The sequence below is a fragment of the Dromaius novaehollandiae genome, chromosome 12 (genome assembly GCF_036370855.1).
Source record: "Dromaius novaehollandiae isolate bDroNov1 chromosome 12, bDroNov1.hap1, whole genome shotgun sequence".
Classification (NCBI taxonomy): Eukaryota; Metazoa; Chordata; class Aves; order Casuariiformes; family Dromaiidae; genus Dromaius; species Dromaius novaehollandiae.
In genome coordinates, this window is record NC_088109.1 from 20389786 (window position 1) to 20411164 (window position 21379).

Here is a 21379-nt window from a genome sequence, read left to right on the forward strand (position 1 = left end):
GATGACAAGTACAGTGTAGCGCACTTGTAGTTCCTTCTCTGGCTTGCTGTCATCATAAAAACCTTTTGAGCTATAGGTTATTGCATTATGTGCATATGCGTCAGGAGAGGGAAATAAGGTAGGAAGTCTCAGAGACTCACATGAATTAGTATTAAATGGAGCAAACTAATTCTCAATCAAATCTAGTCACCACTAAAAAGAAGAAGATAGAAAGAGACAGAATCAAAATTAGAGAGATAATGGATTGCATTTCTGGTTAGGAGAAGTCCTGTACTACGAAATGCTGGTGGATTCAATTCTACCTTTTTTTGCCATGCACATTGCAAGGCTATTTGTAATCATCACCTTCTAGTTAAATCAGGGAAATGAGGCTTTTGTCTTTTTTTTAAGTGTACTTCATTGTTTGTAGGTTGGAGCATTGGCAGAAGTCCATCTACTGCAATGTATAAGGTTCACGTTGTTAGGCTGGGGACTGCAATTGTTGCTGTATTCTGTATAATCTGCCGTGTTTGTGGAAGAATCAGGGTTGGAGCCATTTTTTCATGCTACAAAAAGCCAGAAGTGTATTTACACCAAATATCCCTAGAAAGTCACCCTCTGCTTTCTTGAGAAATGGTCAGACAAGATATATGGAAAGCAGGTCTATTTTGCCTATGTGAGTATATATGATGAAATTAGACCAGGTAATCATTCTAATTTGGACCCCAAAAAAACAAACCAAAAGGAAAAAAAAGATAGCTCTTTGTTTGAGAGCTTTGAAGCTCAGTTCTGGGAGTTTCAGATAAAGGTAACCTACTCTGCATAACTATTCGAGTTGAATTTGTTGCTGCAATACACAAATTATTTTCAACTCCTGTTATTCAGTCTGAAGCGTTTCTCTGATGGTGCCTTGTGGAGGTCCTCAAAATGTTGGTGCTGGCAGAACGGGCCGCTTCAGCTAGAGCAGTGAATTCCAGTGGAAGTTTTTCCATTAATTTCATGGAGAGCAGAACCCACAAATTATGTCGGCAGAAAAAGCTGTATATTACACTGCAAATGGAAAGCTCTTTACATAGCATCCCTGGAAATACAATATGAGTGTGAAGCCCCTCCATTTATATGCACACATCTTCCAGCATTTTCAGTTACATCAGGAGATAACATCTCTTTGTCCTGAATGATAAGCAAATACATTTTATAAAGGTATGCTCAATGGCCACATAAAGATCGACTTCTCACCTTTGCAAGCCATCATCAGAATGTGAATACTTCTCCATTTCCTTGTTGCCATCCTTCATCTTCTCACATAGTCATAACATGCATGCAAAAATGCATAAAAATTTCAGCCTTGCAATTTAAATGTCAAGTCTTCAACCTTATTCCAGTACGTTATGTTTTGCATACAGTATGGATGACTTCCTACAAATCTAGTTTTCTTAAAAATGAGAGAAGATGCATCTGTGGCCCTTTTTTCATAGTCCCATTTGTTACTCTGCCCTTGCGGAACAAAAACACGATGCAGCATGCCACACTGAGAGATCAGTCATGGACAATCCTTTAGGGGTATTACATAGTCATATTGTCTTGGTGGAGCTGATTTGACTCCACGTCACAAGAATTTAGCAAGGTCTTGCTAAGATGCTGCTGGGAATTAACCAAGCGTTCGCTGCACAGGGAGACGATACTGCACAGGCACATCCGTATTGCCCATCTCTTTCAACGCTCCAAGCAAGACTAAAAACAACACCGAAAAAAATATCATGTCATTTCACAGCCATTCCTAGACACTGTCTAGTTTTTTTCCCCGTTTCCCCTCAGGTATATACAGAGAGGCTGTTTGCAATGTAATGCTTTGGGGGGTTGCAGTCTGCTGAAGGGAGCCCCAGAGCACATGACATGCCAGGTAGCACTAATGAAGATGCAGCCAAAGCCTGCTCCTCTCTCTCCCCCTCTCTTTTTGCCCTAAAACCAGTGTTTAGGACCTCACTTTGAAAGAGGGGGTGCGTCAAGTGAGTCATCTAAATTCCACATTTGGCCACCTAAATGAGTTGCCCTCAACAACTTTCTAAATTAAGGATTACAATTTAAAAGAAAAACAGCAATGATCTCCCAAATCACTTTCTCCAATTTGCTCCATTTGAAAGTAATAGAGAACACAACACCTTATGTCAGCTTTTCTTAAGTCTTTAGCTTGCAAAGAATTTCTGTCCAAACACCAAGTATATATTTAGAGCTCCCTCGGATCAGATTTTTTTAGTATTAGAAAAACCTTCTTTTTATAGCTATAGAAAACATCACAGCCATTCCTAAAGATTTCATGAGTGCCTTTTTATTCCACTATGCACAGCTGAGCTCGCTGTCCATAAGAGGTGAGACAAATATATCCTATTTTTTCCCCTGAAGGATAGAGGATATTTGTATCCTGCCTGCCCTTGTCCTTCGGAGCAGCTTTCCCTTCCATGTTGGCAGGGCTTTACTGTGTCAAGGCAGAGCTTAGAGACTGCTCTGAAACCCTTGCAGAGGAGGTGCTAAAAAGCCACGGGAAACCACCGTGGTGTAAAGATGCACCGACCTTGCTGCAGCACAAGCCTCCCCATTACTGCCAAAGCCTTTGGAGGCCAAAAACTGTCCTAAGTCAACTATTTCTACCTGCTTTTAATGAACAAATACAGACACTGTTTGAATAATTCATTTTTATTAAAATATAAGATCTTGGAGCACATCAGCCACTAGAGAAGACACTTCGGCCTGATGCTGAACTTCCCTGGGCAGGACTGTGTTTGCCTGCGAGGCAGAGGTGGAAGGTCTCCCCACGAGGTCCCAATGCGGAATCAAAGCCTTTGAACGCTTCATCACCATGGACTGAGCCCTGAATGCAGAGACTGAATACTCATTTTGTCCGTTCTTCAAAATAATACTTACAATTTGAAGCACAAGAATAGCTCCATTCATAAGTCACTCTGTGAAACAAGTCTGTCACTAGTGCCGTATCTGCATTTCTTAATAAGAAATGAACAAAGCCAGTGTATTTCCGTATATAAAAATAATGAAAAAGGATATCCAGAGAGAGAAATTACCTTTCTGTCATAAAGTGATGTGGGTTGATTATAATATACGCATTATTTCTCTTCATTGTTCGTTTCATTGTGCAGTTTGGGAGAAGAAAACTGTGAGCTCCTGCTGTACGAGTAGATGATATTAGAGTTTCAACATTGGGAGCAGCAGATACTTAGGGTGAAACTTTCCCCTGATTTGAGCTGAACTATTCATCACACACATAGCTGTCATTAATCTTACATGCAGAGCCAGACCTCTCATATTTCAAAATCTTTGGAGAGGCAGCTTTTTAATCTATATTTGGTACTTTTTTTCCCCCCTCTGAGATTGATTTCTCTTTGCATATAATGCTGCAGTGTTTTCAATTTAAACAGAACCCTGAAATAAAATAGTTGAATATGAAACCTTAGCAGAGATAAAGGAAACAATTATCTTGAAATTCTTTTTTAAAAGAGTAAAAACTTGCGGCACCACTGACTGACAGAACTGATGTGTATTTTACCTTATGCTTCAAGCTGTGGACTATCTTCATCACAACAAGAGGGCACATACATGTGGATGAGGCCACAAACTCAATGTATTTGCTTAATTATGGCCTTGCACTAGGTCCACATAAATTCCCCCAGAGTTTCAGCTACAGGTACTATTCTTCTACGCTTTTCCCATCCCAAAATTTAGCTCTTACACAGCCATTGCATTTTACTACAGAGCCAGAGACACTTCAATTGCGGCGTTTACAACCCTCATCATGTATTATGTGGGACTGGAGCTGCTCTCGGCCGCAGGAGAGATCTATACCCTGCTGGTGAATTTTTGCTTAATCTGGATGGAAAATCATCAGTGGATGCCTGACTTTCATCTTTGCTGACCTCATGGAAGAGCATAGCCAAGGGGGTACATAAAAAACCCTCATTTAACCCTTGGTGTTATTGTCGTAGGCAGAGAGGGGAAGGAGGGATTGGAAGCTGCCCAGCAGGTCCTGGTGGCTTCTCTCAGCTTTCCTTCAGCCTCCTTCCTCCTCCTCCCTTCATCTCTGCCACCCCAGGCCTGGCAATTGAGTAGATCTGCTGCAGCCGCTCTTCCAGGCCTGAAAACAGGAAGATGGAAAAACATCAGGAGAAACAGGAGAAGCAGGGCAGAATGGGTATGAGAGCAGCAAATGACTGCAGGTTAAGGTCTAAGCTTATTCTCAGATACACGTGAAATATGAGCGCTGCAGGTTACGAGGTATGCCTGTCAAAAGTTTTGGGTGGCCAAGAGCAAAATTTAAGTGGTTTGCATATCCCCCCGTGCTCTTGAGATAACAACATCATGTGTCTGTTCCTTATTTTGTAGGTCATTTATACAGCTTACAGTCTAAAGCCTTCTCTCTCTTAATACTCAACACGTATTTTACCAGGATCCCAGACTCCTTGCCTTTTTGCAGAGCTGAAGCTGGACACCTAACATTACAAATTCAGAAACATGTATCACTGTGGGAACTGCTGCTTTCACCAGGCAGGCTTTGGAACAAACTGGAAACCAGTGGTTAAGGCACCAGTGGGTATGTGTGTGCACGTATGTGCACCTACCAGGCACACACATGCAGCATACCTACATAAATTTTACCATCAGCTCTACCTTTATTTGCTCCCTTGTTTTGCTTCATTTAACATAGATTACGTAGGTATGTCTGGCAATGAGTCAATTACTGAATCCCTTCTCAAAGGAAGAAAAAAGAAGATTGCAAAATGCATCAAAGTAGTATAACTCACCATATCTTCACCACCTATGGATCTGACCCTCTAACGATAGTTTCTTTTTTCTTTAGAAAGGTAATTATTCTATTAAAATTAATAGTAAAATGAATACCGCTGTGACTGAATTACATGGGATAAGCGTGAAATGCTGTGATCTCTTCTGCTATGAATTAGTAATTACAGTGTGCCCAGTGAAATTTGCATACTTTTGCTTTTACCTTCTTTCCCTGCCGTCAACCCTGGTTTACTTGCTTAAGCACTCTCCAGGGTTGAAGCTGGTGATTGCTGGCGGTTTATGCTGGTACAGCAAAGAGAAGGTGTTTGTAGAACAGATACCCTGGAGTTTTAAGACAGCAGATGAAGTTAGAAGATAAGAACAGGTTTGTCTGATATTTAAAATATCTACAATCGTCGTCCTAAATGTGGTGGAGCTTTTGTTTGTGCTTATATAGATGGGGTGAGGAAAAAAGAGGAACTGCCTTCTTTCCACCTGCCATTCCTGCGTAAAAAGTTTGGCTTTGGGATATGACTCTGAGCTCACACTGCCTGGAGCAGTGACAATAGTTGGCATCTCAAAGGATGGCTTTCCGCGTAAGCGAAACACAGCACTTACTCAGCGGTTCATGGACCTGCAATAGATTCTCCTTAGGAGAGAGCCGTGCTCACCTCCTTGCACCAAGGTAGGTCCAGGAAAGTTTAAAGTTAACCTCAAAGAAAATAAATAATACCAGGGTGAAAGGCAGCTTTTCCAGTGTACACACAGAGACCTACCTTGGGCCAGCAATAGCTACTTATTGACTGGAGAATGGTGGGGAATAATATTTTCCTCAGTGCTATATGTACGTGGGGCAGAAGTCAAGTATGTCCATGCCAGTTTCTGAAGACTGGAGAGCACAAGCCAAGTGCTGCGAGGGGAGTTTTGCCCCACAGCCGATACAGCTCAAGGTAACAAATCCCCCCTCCCCATCCTTGTAGTACATGGGCCAAAAGCCGCAGCAATATGGGGTGCAGCTGTGTGACCCTACATAACGAGAACCAAGCTTTTAACATGATACAGAGGGATGTTAGAGCTGGAGGAAGAGCAATTTTAACATGCCTGTAGTCAATCTGAGCATCATGCAACTTAAATGCCTCCTCTGCCTCTGTGCATAACAACTGATACCAACCGACAAGCAAAAATCTTAGTTGGTTCCCCCAAAACATAAGAGAAGGGGACATGCGAAGGTATGGGAGAAAACGGAGACAGAAAGATATTCCCCTTTGATCCAGAGCAGCCTGGATCCGATGCCCTTCCGGGTCTCCTTCGAGAGCCACGTGCTCGACCTGGCTTCAGCAGGCGGAGGAAGGAAATCTGTGGGACTGTGCAGGGAATTAAAGGGCTTCTGGAGAGCCCCAGCTGGCTGGATTCCTGTGAAATAATTGCTTTTGTTAATAGGATTTGATTGTTATTAACCATATTAAGATGGTCACAGGCTCGCTTAGATAGCTTATGTATGAATAAATAATGACCTGCTGTGGTAATAAATGCAAAACTTGTCCCAGTGAATGAAAATCTTGTTTTCTCTTTTCTGAGAATAGTGTGCAGCCAGAACTACTCAAAAAAAAAAAAAAAAAAAACATAAAGGACTTATGCTGACGCATTTAATTAGTACAATGTGTTTTGTTTCTTTGGATAAACCTCACTCTTGACAATCCCCAAGCTAATAGAAGGCTGTTCTCTTTTCCTTCCTAAAAGAGTCTGTGCAGTGCATAGCTTCACCAGTTCGATAGAAACACTTTTTTTCCCACCAAGAAAACAGCCTTAGACAACTTGGAAAAAGGTCATATAAACTTTAGATGCAAGATATTATTTTTAATTCGTGTGGTCTACCTGTGGTGCCTCGTACCTGAACAGCGCTTCCTGAAAGTTACATTCTTTTTGTGAATATAAACAGTTTATTAAAATTCCCACATTAATTATTTAAATTAGGTTATAAATATTTGAGTAAGCCCATGCAAAAGAATATGATAATTTACTATGAGTGCCGATCTTTATTGAAAGTTAACTTGCAAAGTCTGGAGATTACCTTCTGTACCAAAGACCCTGCTGCTGCCTGCCGTCGCAAGGTCCGGGGCAAGAGCGTTATTCTAGGTGGTGTCATAAAGCGAAGAGCAGCACCTGAGGTTTAAAGGGAAATACGAACATTATGGTCTTAGAGTGTCATACTAAAAATGATATACAGTCAAGTAGAAGTGGGTATAATTACACCTGCTCGTTATCTTGTGGGAGGAGCCATCAGTTTCCAGCCTTGGCTTCGAGATCACAGTGGTGGAGACTGAATTATGGAGGAGGAAGGGAGATAAAGGTATTGGAGAGCAGCCTGGAGTGAGCGAAACAAGAAATCACTCACACAGATCGATTGATTGAGTGAGAAGTCAGATACTGTAAGTGGTACTGGGATGAACATCAATCCTACAACTGTATGGTAGATAAACCTGAGCAGTGCAAGGGGATTTGTTATCTGAGAGGACAGGCTAAAAAAGAAAAAGGCAAAAACCTCCCTGAGTATACCGTTGAAGTTCTTTTCCACATGAAACGAAGCCTCTGGAGTTCTAGTTTTGCAATGTTGTATAGTGAGGTTATGGGTTAAGACTCACTTTGTAGATGTTTCCTTCTTTTGAGTCCCAGTCTTGGCGCACGTGGTCGTGTTGGGCTGTCACGGATATTAGCCATTACGAATGGTAGGTGCCAGTCAGGACCGGCATCAGCTCTGGGGAATCCAGGTAATGGATTAAGCTGATTCACTAAAAAGAGACAACGCATGATGATCCCCTTCGCCACGGGCTGCTTTCTTTATAGTCCTGTGCTCAAGGAGCCTCTTGATGCAGACACTGGGATTTCTTGAGCACTTTGTAAAGTTAATTCATGGTCACACAGGATAGACCAGGAGATATCCATGCTATGAAGCCTCAGACTGTGAACTCATGATGGCTGAGAAAACCAAAGCACTTGTAAAAATGGATAGAGATGGACTCACCTTCGGGAAGATCAACTCCATGTATCTAGCCTTTAGAGTTTTCCTAGTATTTGCCCAGTCCCCTGCTTCTCTTCTCCATCCATCTTCTCTTCTGCTGATCACTGCTAAAGCAGGAAATCGGAGATCTACTAGCCTGAGGACTGCATCATAATGCCCAGAATTAGGGGACTGACTAGCCAATAATCTTTCCAATTTGATCTACTTTTAAACTTCAAAGTATCTGTGGAAGTGAGTGCTTAGAAAGATGACCCAGCTATTTCAACCTTGTGGCTGTTTTAAAGTGTTTTAAAAAGATGAACAAAAAGTATTACCAAAGTCCATCTAAAACAACTTCCTGTTCTGTTTGTTAGTAACTACAGCAATTCGCAGCATCTTCGTTTAGCTGTGCATCTTCAGAGGGCTCCAACTGGCAGAGCTGAACACGTACAAAACATTTTACACTACTACATGCACAGATTTGGAGAAGAACTTGCATTGGGCATGCTTGGGCTCCGTTTACATTCATTTTGTATGAACATTGATGAGATCAACTAGAACAAGGACAGACGTTTGCAAAAAACAAAATGTTAAACTCCTATTTGTAGTGATGAGACCATGTTTGCAGCTTCACCCCTAAGAATCAGCTGACCACAGAGTGCACAGGAGACTCTTGCAATAGCTTTTTTTAAAGCACATCTTGTGAACTACAAACATAAGAAATAATGATCCTTCTCTAAATTCAGGAATATTCACTCTGAAGAAAACAGAGCAAGATCTTCAGATAAATTATTAGTAGAGAAGACTTACTAAGAAGTGCAATCCAGGGATTCTTCTGAAATTTAAAAAAAAAAAAAAAAATCGGTATAAATGATAGTGACTTTTCATCTTTTAAAATAATACAACTCTGAGTTAAATTGAATGGAGGCAAAAAGACATATGAGCTGTACCTATACCAATACTGCCATGAAATTTCAAGTGCCCATTAACAGACTTCTCAGCTCTGTAAAACGTTTCAGAGTAAATAAGCATTACAGGCACTGAAGGAAAACAATTTCAAAGAAGAGCTTGTCAGTTAAGGTCATTTTAATATCCACTCGTGAATTGCACTGTTTTTAAGTCTTGCTGATAAGCTTTTATAGTTTTTTGCCTGCTTCCCTTATTCCAAGCCTACTGAATCAGTAATTAAGCTATGATACATAATACAAAGTGTGGTATACTCAATTCATTAATTTTTGTTCAATCTTGCAGTTCTTGTTGCGATTACCCTGGCATAGTTGCACTGAAATCTCCAAATTTATCATGTCAAGATTATGCATGATATAATTTATAGTAAGAGCTAGGGATTTGTTTACAAAAAAGTGTTCCTTTAATCTTTTTTTTTAAAAAATCAGACTTGTCTTACATTACAGAACAAAAAGACTGGAACGAATACAACACTTTTAATAAATCAGTAACTACCTTGCGGAGAAGCAGTTGGCTCATTTAACATAACCTTTGAAAACAGCTCCCTCCATAAAGATTTTAAAGAGTGTCCTTCTGAGATACATTTTGAGAGCCGGACTGTGGAGGTTTAAGTGATGATGTATTATTTATACAAGAGGGCCTAGAAGCAACCACCAATGCCTGGAGGAGAATTCAGACCTTCACTCTTCTCAGCAGAAGTAATTACAAGTAACTAAATAACTGGAACTACAGATGACTGACTGATATCCTGGTGATATCTGCAGGCTCTGCTTTTTGGTGGCACCACGCGTGAGGTTGCACACCACGCGCAAGTCCACAGCACCATCATTAGGACCAGAAAAATCTCCGTGAGTTCATCATTTGGCAGTGAACCACAGCAAGAGCCTGGGGCGTCCGACCCATGTTTGCAACTCAAGCTCGTGGGCTGGCGAGGGGTTAAATAACACACTAACAGCTCTAAACCAGTCCATTATAAACATGTTTCCATGGTTATTACGGCCTGTGAATAGGCAGTGCACTGAGGCAGGTGGAAAGGGCTGCTCTCGTCCCTCCCCAGGCACCCGGGCCGTCCCTGGGGACGAGGTCGGGGGGGCTTCGACCCACACCGCTTTGCTCTGCAAGCCAGACCGTGGCACGCCAGCGGGAAACTAATGACAGCCGCTGTTCTTCTGCATAAGAGTCCATCAGAGAACAGTTTTGTGCATTTTTATTAGGCTGCGGGACACAACAGGCAGAATATGTTGGGGGAAGGAGAACATACCAGGAATGTATTATGAGGCCTTAGGTCAAGTGCGGATGAACTTCAGCTGCGTGAGAGGGATTTTAATCACCAGCAGTGGACCAGTTAGACAGCTTGACTACTGTTAGAAAAGAAAAAGCACGTGTGTGCCGGGTGTGCTCTCAAAATAGCCCTGACAGACCCATCCTGGCAGGGGCCGTAGTCCATAAATGCATAGTTAATCCCACAGGAAAGATTCAGGCCCTCAGGCACATTGCTAGTGCTAAAGCTGCCAACACTGGTCAGCCCAGTACAAGGCTCAGATCAACTGTGATACTTGCATCCTTTTAAAGCCACTAGATTCGTGTAGCAACCTCAAAATTATGACTGACTTTGATTCAGGAATTTTTCAGGTCTGATTACTGTCCTTCTTCCCATCCTTTTTAAGGTGAGAATAGTAGGCGGCTGAATGTACTTCGCCCCTCTTAGCAGTCTTTTCCTTGAAATTCAGATTTTAGGATAAGGTTTTACGGCTCACACCGATCTCTGACATTTCTGCCTTTGGGTCTTTTGCCACTTCTCTCATCTTCCCACAACAATTTCCTCAGCAGCAGCTACCTCACTTAACAGCCCTTACTATTACAGATAAAGCCCTGGATCCCCAGCCACTTATTTCAGCAGTTTCAAAGCTTTTGAATCCAAATCATGGTATTCAGCCCTAAGCCTTTAAACCATAAAGGACTCCATATTTTTACAGAAAAATAATGACAGTACAAAAGCTTGCATTTTAAAAAAGTCATTTTCCCATGGGAAAATACATACAAGACTACAAAAGCTGTTTTTCATTGATCAATAACAATCATTTTGTGTATAAATTTCCAGTCTCAAAGGAAATATTTTCCTTATTTGTTTACAGGAATCTTCTCTGTGGACTGGAAACAAATACTACAGGATTTGTATACAAGCAGCATCATAATTTCAGAAGTGATAACTACCCAATATATTATGCATGCTTTGTTATGCCTTATAAATGTATTATATTTATATAATTTATTCATTTTCAGTTCTTTCATAGAGCACTTTGCTGCTAAGCTATGTTTCTGGCATCTAATTCGGCCAAAATTTCCTAATAGACTCTGCCACTTTGGAGCCCAACTTGCAGCTTTTCCCTTCCACCTCGCTATGACCAGCCTCCTGGGGCACAGGGCATTCATGCTTGAGCAAAGGACAAGTTTTACAGACCCCAGATCTGGCCCAAAGCCCACAAAAAATTAAGGAGGATTTTTCCCCATTTCTTCAGTAATTGTTGGATCAGACCCTCAATGTGGTTCATTGGTTTCTAATGCAAAAGCGAGCGATAATTGTTCCTCCTGGATGCTCCCTTCCACCATCGCGAGGGAGAAGGCATAGCAATTACGCCTTTGGTTCAACACGTTTCCCGGCGTTAATGGTTGTGTGAGCAAACAGCTCTGCAACAGCGTCAGCACGACAACAACTCATCAGGGATTTCTGATTTATGCTCCCTGCAGCAGGGAGAGGAACAACGCTGCAAGGCCACCCCCAAACCTCCGCGTTCCCACCTTGTCCTCCTCCTACAGCCTGGCTCTTCTTGCTCTGCAGCTCAACTCATCCATTCCCTTTATTAATGAATTATTATTAATGAAAAATTAACAGTGTGGAGGCATCTTCTTTGATGGTATGCCAGTCCTCAACCCTGGCCTGAAACATGTATGTGAATATTCATAAGCAGCTTCCTATTGTCTTTCCAAAACTGTATAATTATGCTGCAGTTCAATGGCATTTCATTAAATATATAACAATAAGATTAAGCATTCACTGGACTATCTAGAAGCAGTTTGAATAGGGGGTAAATAACACTGCTAAACTGCACAAATATTTTATCAGCCTGCTCTCAGCTTGCTTCTTCAGTGAGGGTCGGATTCAGTTCAAAACTTCAGTAAATAAATAGCAGCAGTGGGTCTCCCTGACCTACAAAAGATCAGTTTTCCATGTATAGGTTGAGAGGGGATTTTTGGTCACCTGCATTCATTTTAACCTTCTGCATGTCAGCATTTCGGGTTTGCATTAGTCTCATTAGTGCCCCTTAGTTTTGGCAGGTTGCTTTCAAATGACCCGTTCTCTTTGCAGGGAGGTTATGTCAATCACCAATAAACTCACCAATAAACTCACACACATAACTCAACACTTGCCTTCGATGCATGCTGCCGCGCATGACTGCAAGAATTTCCAAAAAATCACATTAAGGCCATGTCCTGGGACTCCTGAAGGTCACAGCAAAACCCTATGAACTTCTGTGGAGACAAGTTTTTCATGCAGAGTTTATTCTATCATTTCATGTCCTTTCTATCATAGATAGCTGCAAAAACCTGTTTTCAAGGCTTGCTCTGCCTTTCATTGTACAAATCAAGTTTCCAGACAGATATGCAGTAAAGGTTCAGTTAAAATATCAAATATGATCCATAACTACCACAGAAATGCGTGAAGCACTGGTCACATTTGAGATCAGCAGACTATGGAATAGTTTAAAAAAAAAAAAAAAAAAAAAGCCACCGATGCCGTTTGAGCACAGTATCAGGAAGAAACAAACAGAGGGGCCGCGAGCAAGCTGCCAAGCACGCTGCGAGGGAGCTGGGACCTGCGAGACCTCTGGGAAGGAGCAACACAACCTGCTTGCCTCCAAGCCTGACAACATCTGGTGCCTTCACTTTTCATCACGTTAAAATTTGAGACTTTTAAAAGCTCTCACAGGCTGAGCTGTAGGCCCAGAATTTTTTGTTGTTGTTTCATGAATTCTCTTGGCCTTTGCACTTTTCCAGTGACTCAGGGGCAGGTCTTGCTCTGTAGTCAGGCTTTCACCTGTGAGCATCCCCATGAAGCAAACTTGATTGCTTGAAGGCCAGATGTCAGGATTCAGCAATACTGAGTCCTAGCTAACTCAGAAGATAAGTTATGCAAATACTACAGTTCTCCCTAAAACCTGTATAATTTCATGTGTGCAGCAGGCTACCAAAACAGCAGTTGACCCTCTAAATGGCAGCATGCTCCCAAGTCCTAGGTGCTCAGAGGATCTCCTTCCACTATTAATGCACTGATGGACGTGAAGTCACACATTCATGCACCACAGAGGTGCCACCTGTGAGAAATCGGGCTCCTCCTTCACTCTCAGGTGCCCTCCAGCCATAAGTCTAAGCAACATTTTTTTCCCCAAGGTGCAAAGAGAGGGACATGGAAGCAGGACAAAGCCGGTCCCAGCTAAGCGACAGGGCACAACCACCCCAGGCTGAACCTCCTGAGAGCTAGAAGTCCTCCAGCAACTTCACAAGCCATTTTGGATGCAATCTGCTCCTTACCAAACCAAAAAAGTCAAGCACATGCTCAAGATGAAGCAATTTACTAAATAGCGATGGTTTTCAGCTGATGCTTAAATACTTTGCTGAGCTGGAGCCTTACATTGGCAACATAATATCCAGTGAGGATTTTCTAAAGCATGTTCGCCATGGTCCAAACTATTCCTTTCCTAACAGTTAATAAGCTTAGCTTGTATTCAGTGCTTTAAAACTTCCTGGCAGCACATTGACATCATGTAATTTTAGTGTCACTATTTATTATCATAGTACCTAGGATGCCTAGTCCCAGTGCAAGACCCCGTTCTTCTAGCTGTTGCACAAACACAGGAAAAAAAAGATCAGTCCCAAACTGCTGCAAGATAGTGTAGAAAATCAACAGGTCAGTAAATAAAATTACAAATGGATAAGTCAGGACAGCAACAAGGCAATTTACTTATAGTAATAAAGTCACAAGCAGAGCTGGGATTCAACAGACCTCAGGAGTTTGATTCCCAGGCCGTTAGCCAACGCTGTCTCTATTAGTCATATTATTAGGAGAAAAGTATACAAGGTGCTTATGTCATTTTTCCAATTTACCTAGCAGTATGCCAACTGCTAGAAAATGGCAATGCAAGTTTTTTCCACTAGCAAGTCTTTTCATGCTGTTGAATTAGCACCCTTTTTGCTGGTTTATACAGATCTTAAAAGGAAATTGTTAGGGGATTCTTTGCATCTAATCTGCCTTTTCCTATGTGTATTTTAATGCAGCCCACAGAGTTCTTCAGACACTTACTACACTTTCAAAAAATATCCTACCCTAGCTACCAAATATATTGCAATGAAAAAGGAAGCATTCTGGATTTAAAAAAAACTTTCAATTCTCCTTCAAGTTTCTGCACCAGTGAATTAATAAAATCAAAAAGTTCTAAAAGAAAAATATCAACATGATACCTCTTTATTAATGTTTACTACAATTTTAAAAAATGAAATTCACATGCAGAACGGGATCTGAGGCAATTTGGAGATACAAGACATCACTTGCCAGACTGATCGCGCTATGCTTGTATTTTAAACAAGGAGAAACTTCAGATTTCCCAGCATTATGAGAGGTCTGTTATCAAAGTCTGCAAAGTATTACACCGGGTGAGCATTAGATTGATGCTTCTAAAATTGAGTAAGATTGAATTAAAGCAGATAGCCCGATGGACTCTCGGTAGAGAACATCCTGTATTTCTGCTAGACGGCATTATTCAACCTGAAATCTTTTGTTTCGGATTTCTATTCTTTAACTTATCAGATTACTGCTTTACAACTCCCAGAGTAAATGATATCTCAGTCCATTTATGAAATACATAATCCTTCAAACGACATGTTCTTTCACTCCTGTTTTGTCATCTTCCTCGAAGCACGTTCCCGCTCCCGTAATTCATTCTGCACCCCATGACATACCAGTAGGATAGGAAAAACCGCACGCCTCATTCAGTTCTCTGCAGTTGTGTTTCACAAGGAATAGGTGAGCACAGGGTTACTCCAATTCTAGTTTGGATCAGTATTTTTTTTTTTTTTTTAATAAAACCACCTAAAAGATTTTGCCTACCTGTGTGCTATTTCCATTGCCTAAAGCCTCCATCAGCGCAAGTCGCTCTCGCAGGGAGTTTGAACTTTCCTTTAATCTAATCCATTTAGAAAATGACTCACAATTTATTGAATAAAGTAGAGAAAATTGATATCTTTTCATTAGGCTGACAAAGTCCTTTTCACTGCTGGCATCTGTGAAATGTGTTCTCTATTTAGATTTTATTTATATCAATCTTCTGTGGTGGGAACTAGATTAAAATGGACTGCCTTGCACTTACCATAAAAACCTGCCCATTCTGCAGCGACTGTCATACTGCTTTTGCAAACAAACTCTCCCTGCTGTTCCTTAGAGTAACATGATACCTGTGACCATGAGGAAGCATGAGCCAATATCTCTGCTCCTTTGTATCCTACTTGTATATAAACAAAACATGTACTTTATCACAGGCAAAAAAAGATAGCTGCTGCAGCTTTATAATGGCAAACCCAGAAGCAATCTTGCAACTTTTTAATATATAGCACATTTCCCTTCAAAATCACTGAAAAATGCATGATGATACTTTGCTTCTCTTTCCATATTTCAGTGTTCCATAAACATGAATTAAAGTTGTATATTATACTATGAGTATTCAGACTGTTACATTGTTAAATATAATGTATTTTTTTATTTATAGTCATATATAGCTTGTCATATTGCTACAGCAATTTCCCAAGTACAGATATGGAGATGTTAAAGGAGAATTGCATCTGCAAAGTGTATCTGCATTTTTTATCCACACTTGAATTGCACCATGTTCGCTACTCAAGTGCCTACACTTTTCTGAGCTGCACATGCACATTTGCTCCCAGACCTCCCTCTGCCATCTCCTGTTAGTCACCTGTAAGAGGGCAGTTAGTGACTGCTTTGAGGAATTGAGGAGCTGCAGTTAAATGCAAGATCTGGAAGACTGAGAAATGTGAACCTCAACAAGTTTGGGAGTTTTAACAAGTAGGGAAGTTTTAATCAAGTAAGTTGTGTATCAGGTTTTTTCTTCTTCCAAACATTGCTTGATTCAAGGCGAAAATGATGGGATGGTTAATATTTTCCTGTTGATTTGATCTCAGTTTTGGTGTAGGTGCTTGAGGGTATTTGGAACATTTTTACTGCAACTCTGTAATAGAAAAATTTCTCTGAAATTCAAGGGGAAATTGTCCTAGCCAGCAGAAGCTGCCATCATGCACCAAACCTTTGGGCTGCAGATGACATACAAGACCAAGTCAAAACCCAGTCTCAACTGTTATGCAAGCCAAAAAGGTTCTCATGAACTTTGCAGGCTGAAGGCTGCTGAATTCAGTCCAACTTGAAAGTTCTCTGCAGCCACTTAAGGCTTTTAGGAATATGCTGGGGAATATGTTCGTTTTCAAAATGCAATAGCTACATAAACACTAGCAAACATAAGCTCTTCTCTTGCTCGTTCCCTATATACAATTTGATCACCAGATCCCTTATCTGTATTTTATTTCTCTGTGTGGTACCCATGACTAGAAAATGTCCTTTCAACCAGATGCATTTTTGTGTTCATTTAAGCAGACTAACAAGTTTAGATGTATCAAGTTAAATACTTTGATCAAAAATTATTTTTCTGTAGCTTCTCAGAGGTGGAAAAAAAATCCAGTCTGAATTAGACTGGAAAAAGGTCTCCACATTTTTTGAAGAAAGCTTTTTTTCTTCCACACTCCATTAGCTGGATGCTTAGAGTTTAATATTCCCATAAAAGATGCATTTTCTTGAAGAGAACTCGCATATAACCAATCCCTTATTTAAACCAGCAAGAGCTGAGGGAAAAGGACAGAGGAGAAAGAAAGAAAACAAAGCAGGAGTAGTCAAGCCTCTTTTATATCATATCCTTTTCCTCTGCACATGGCTGAGGGTATCTGTCTCCATAAAATCAGTTTTGCATGAAAAAACTCGATGCTTCATGTATTCCCCAGGTAGCGAGAAAGAGCACAATGAAAACCACTCCAAAACATTACAAGCGTCTAATTCAGCGTGATGTGAGCATTCGCAGCACGTGATGCCTGCTGCCTGACAGGAACCTATAATTCTCCTCTAAAATTAGCAGTTTGGGTAGCAGAGCAGCTCAAGTTCCTCAGATCCAGGAGATCTGGGATGCAGACCTGCCCGAAGGGAAAATGTCTTAATTTTAACAATCCTCTCTCACATGACCGCTTTAGTGCATCTCGGAGCCACGCAGCCTATGCAGAGTGAAACTAAACTGTATTCCCCAGGGAAGCTTTTCTTCCCCCTGTACAGGGATACCTCATCTCAAACACAGCAAACTGATTCGTTTTAAAGCTTTTTCCTGCCTCTCTGAGCTGAGTTAGAAGTAGACCGCCAAGGATCAGCAGTGCCCAAGGAAGGTGACTGGTCCTAAAAATTAAAAGGCTCTTATTAGAAGTGAAAGATTGCAAACACAAAACTCAAGACAATCAATTAGGCGGTATCTTTCCTATCAGGTAGGTGGGAGATTTTGCAGGGGATGAGCTCTGCTCTGGTAATAGTTGATAATACGTCAGGGCTCTCTAAGATTTGTTTGTGCATATGATATAAACCAAACTAATGTGTAAAGGTGGCTCGTGTTCGTTCACTCAGATCAAGCTGGCATCAGCAAGCCTTGGCTGGTTTCTGCTGGTAGCAGCATTAGTGACTGCTCCATTAGGAAAGTGCAAATGCATTTGCTGGGCTGCCTTTGTGACTGTAATCATGCTGTGATCACCAATTAATATGTACACTGAACTAAAAACTACACACTACTAGTTGAATCAGTTGACACTGTGGTTCGGTGGCCACTTTGCATTTGATTTTATTCCAAGGTCAATACCCAGATACTTGGGCTGTGTTTAGGAACAGCTTCAATAAATACTTGCATCATTTTAATCGCAATGAACAGCATTGCTTCCCCGTGCTGCCCTGTCAGCCTGTATTCATCTCTTCTGTCTTGCATTGTAAACTCCCTGTGCCAAAGCATTTAGCTTAGTGTTTTTAGCACCAAACACTGTAGGATCTTTTTCTGTGGTTATTTAATGCTACAGCACTGCTGCTAATAATTATGACCATTGCTTCCGATTCCAAATCCTAGGATCCTCCACCCGTGCTCTGCAAATGCTTCACTGGTGTGAAGGCCAGTTTTTTGCAGGATTTGGTTTTCCAGTTTGCCCACTGCACAATGTATTATCAGAGTGCAGATTCACCTCCCATGTGCTATTTTGCACTAGCTTGGGCCATACTTGAATGCACGTCTGCACGGCCCACCAAATGTATTGACCATATACCACCATTTGACCAGCCACATATCTCAACAAGGAGGCAGAGTCTGGTTTGTCCAGCTTATTTTAAGAACTATAGTCTCACCTTTTAAAAGGAAGTGTTAATCACACTTTAAAGGAAATAAAAGCGAATATAACAAACATACATGCTGACCTTTTTTTGCAAGGTTTTCCAGTCTACATTAATCATCATTTCCTAGAGTTTACTAGCAGCATTAATCATCATTTCCTAGAGTTTACTAGCAGCTTTATACAAAAATCAGCTTCTTTACTGGACACCTGACAATTTTGTGTTTATTTAATCAATCTCGATTATTTTCAGGATGTATTTTTCCCCTCTTACATTCCTACCTAACAGTTACGGTATTTTGGCTTGGTTCAGGTGTATGCGTAAGTCTCCCTTTTATAGAATATACATTTATATTATCACACACCTTTGTGTCCAAGCATGTGTGATTCGTTAGTCTGCAGCAAAGCAAGCTGGATAGGGAGCCAAGGCAGCGTTCGGGAGAAGAGGGAATTAGGTGTGGCTGCCAGAAGCGTGTAAAGCTGAAGGTTGACCCTGCTGCTGGCAGTAGTTCGTTTTTCATGCACCCCACTGGAAAACCAGTGACAAAACGCTAAATTGGAACAGTCCTGGGAAAAAAAAAAAAAAAGGCAATTTTCTTTTCAGAGCTAAGATCAAAGGGGAACCATTCCTAGTAGTGACAATTAGAGCAGCACGGTCAGTAGTTGAGGTGGGACAACAACAGGGCTGGTAGGGCAGCGTGATGGGCATAACTGCGCAGATAACAAGCATACATGACTTTGAAGATACAGTCACCTAGAGTCTACCTTGCCAAAACCAAAAGTGCAAGTCAAACTGTACTGAAGACACTAGAGTCTTTTGGGCCTTGCTAAGTCCCCTTCTTCCACCATCTCCTGCTCTCTGTTCCACTCAGAGCCTTCTCTCACATGAGGAATTGAGTTCCTAAAGTACCTAAAAATGTCTTACACAGTTGGGTTTTTCAGTGTGGTTTAGTCACATATGGGAGGTTAGAGAAACAGGGTCTCGTGCAACCACTTAATTCACAGGCATGCAGATGAAGCCACACTTACTAGCAGCAGATATGTCTTTGGGTGTTTCCTTATGACTTTGTCTATAGGCAGAAACAGATTGCAGCCAGATAAGAAATAAATCAAGACCTTAAATACAGACTCTGAAATGTCCTTAAAATCAACACATGCACAACAGGCCATTTTCCAGGACTGAAATCTGTGATACAAGGTTTTCTGCTGCTTCAAAGATAGCTTGTAGGCTTGAAGCAACTATGTGGTGAGATACAAAAGGGCTAATCATCTCTATGGCATGTGAGAAGCTTTGACAGTTAACCTTCATGAATGCAACCACAAAATTAATTCTTACCAGGGAAAACAAACCACAGATAGAGCCACTCATGCACCAACTAGTTGCAGTTTCCAAGGTCAGTTTATCAAAATCCCCAGACAAAAAATGCCATTAAGATACAGTTAAGGTTATAGACAGATACCAATTCCCAGGCAAAAAAACTCCATGAAGATACACTCAAGGCTGTAAACATATGTGCAAATTAAATTCAAACAGCAAGATCCAAACACTAATTATTAAGAATGTTAAACATTTAGAAGTTAAAAGCAACTGTTAGAGACAATACGCTTGATACAAAATTATTGATGGTGTTTCAGCTAACAGTCTGAACTTCTACTGCTATTTAGCATTGCCTTCTATTTCTTGTTGTGGAACTGCTGGCCACAGGATATTGGGGAAGCCAAAAGCCTACATGGGTTCAAAAAAATGATGCAGAGACCTGTGGAAGAAAGTCAGCTGTAGGTATTAAAAGCAAGAAAACCACCACTGATTCTGGGGGTTCCCTCAGCCACAAGTTGTGAAGACCTGAAGAAAAATATCACTTTAGACTTGAGATCCATAAGGATCAGAGACTGGCCACTTGCAGCTAAATTTCACATGAAGGGTTTAGAACGGACATAGTGCCTCTTCAGTGCAGTGTTGGCCCCTTGAGATGTTATTTAATTCAATTTTTCATTTTTACACAGCTGTGAATATTATCTTTTCTCTTTTAGCTTCAATAGTGATTGGGAAATGGTGGTGCGAGATGGAGCCTTGCCTAGAGGGAGAGGAATGTAAGACGTTGCCTGATAATTCTGGATGGATGTGTGCAACTGGCAATAAAATCAAGACCACCAGAGTAAGTCCTCTTTCTGTCTGTACCCAGGTGTTAATAGGAAAGGGAACCACTAATGCCTGCTGATCCGTATCTTTTCCAGCATCATGCCTGCAGTTAATATCTCAACAATCACTGCATGCTTCCACAGCTATCCCAGGCTACCTCTACATTAGCAGCTCCACAGGTGGTTTGCAGCTGAGATTTTGAGCTGAAAGTCACATTTTGGGTCTAACTTCAAGCTAGCTGCAGCTCTGAGCACAGCCCTGCTAGATCACTCCGGAGCAGGCGTTAGGCTCGTTCCTGGATCTGGAAAGACCCCAGTTTGCCTGTTCTGAAGCTGCTCTACAGCATGAAGCAGAGAGCAGCAAGTGGGGAGAACAGGGAGATTCACTCAAAGAGCCAAACTAAAAACCAAACATAATGTAAATGCACCCCTTGCCAACCGGGTCATTAAATCACACCCTGCCTCCCCACCCCAGGAGCAAAGCCTGTGAACATGCCCTGGAGATGCTGAAGAGTCAGGTAACACAGGCCAGCTGGTCGCAATAGCTGAGCTTCTCCCACTATGAGGTTTTGTCAGGGGTGGGGCGTCTTTCAAAAAAGGATACTAGCATTGTTCCTGTGTTCTGCAAATGTTTCACAAATGTCATTTTAAAACTGCTACCTATATCTGTATTCAACAGTTTTAATTAAATTGTTTTCATACCATATGATCGATTTTTCCCCCTCAAAGAAAGTGACAATGCTTTCAATTCAGAACATGTTTTTGTATGATTGAATAAGATGTTGATTTTCAGCAAAATGGACAGTATCTTTTGAAACCTGCTAAATGGAGAAAAAGCAAGATGTTCAAGAAACTTTTCTGCTTATTAACAAGTTCTACATGTAGGTTCCCAGCTGAAAATTCACGGGAACATCACATTTAATGTTTTCTGTGTTCCCAACTCCAGTTATTTTTTGTGTCTCCTAGGCCTTTCATCGGAGGAGGAGA

General features: G+C 41.2%; 1 protein-coding gene across 1 annotated transcript in view; it reads left to right on the forward strand.

The window, feature by feature from the left end:
- TAFA1 (TAFA chemokine like family member 1) overlaps positions 1–21379 on the forward strand; it is a 229161-nt gene that overhangs the window by 201860 nt on the left and 5922 nt on the right. Inside the window, exon 4 of the mRNA XM_026109657.2 lies at positions 20285–20409. Coding sequence (XP_025965442.1) covers positions 20285–20409 — 125 coding nt within the window. The remainder of the gene's footprint in view (positions 1–20284; positions 20410–21379) is intronic.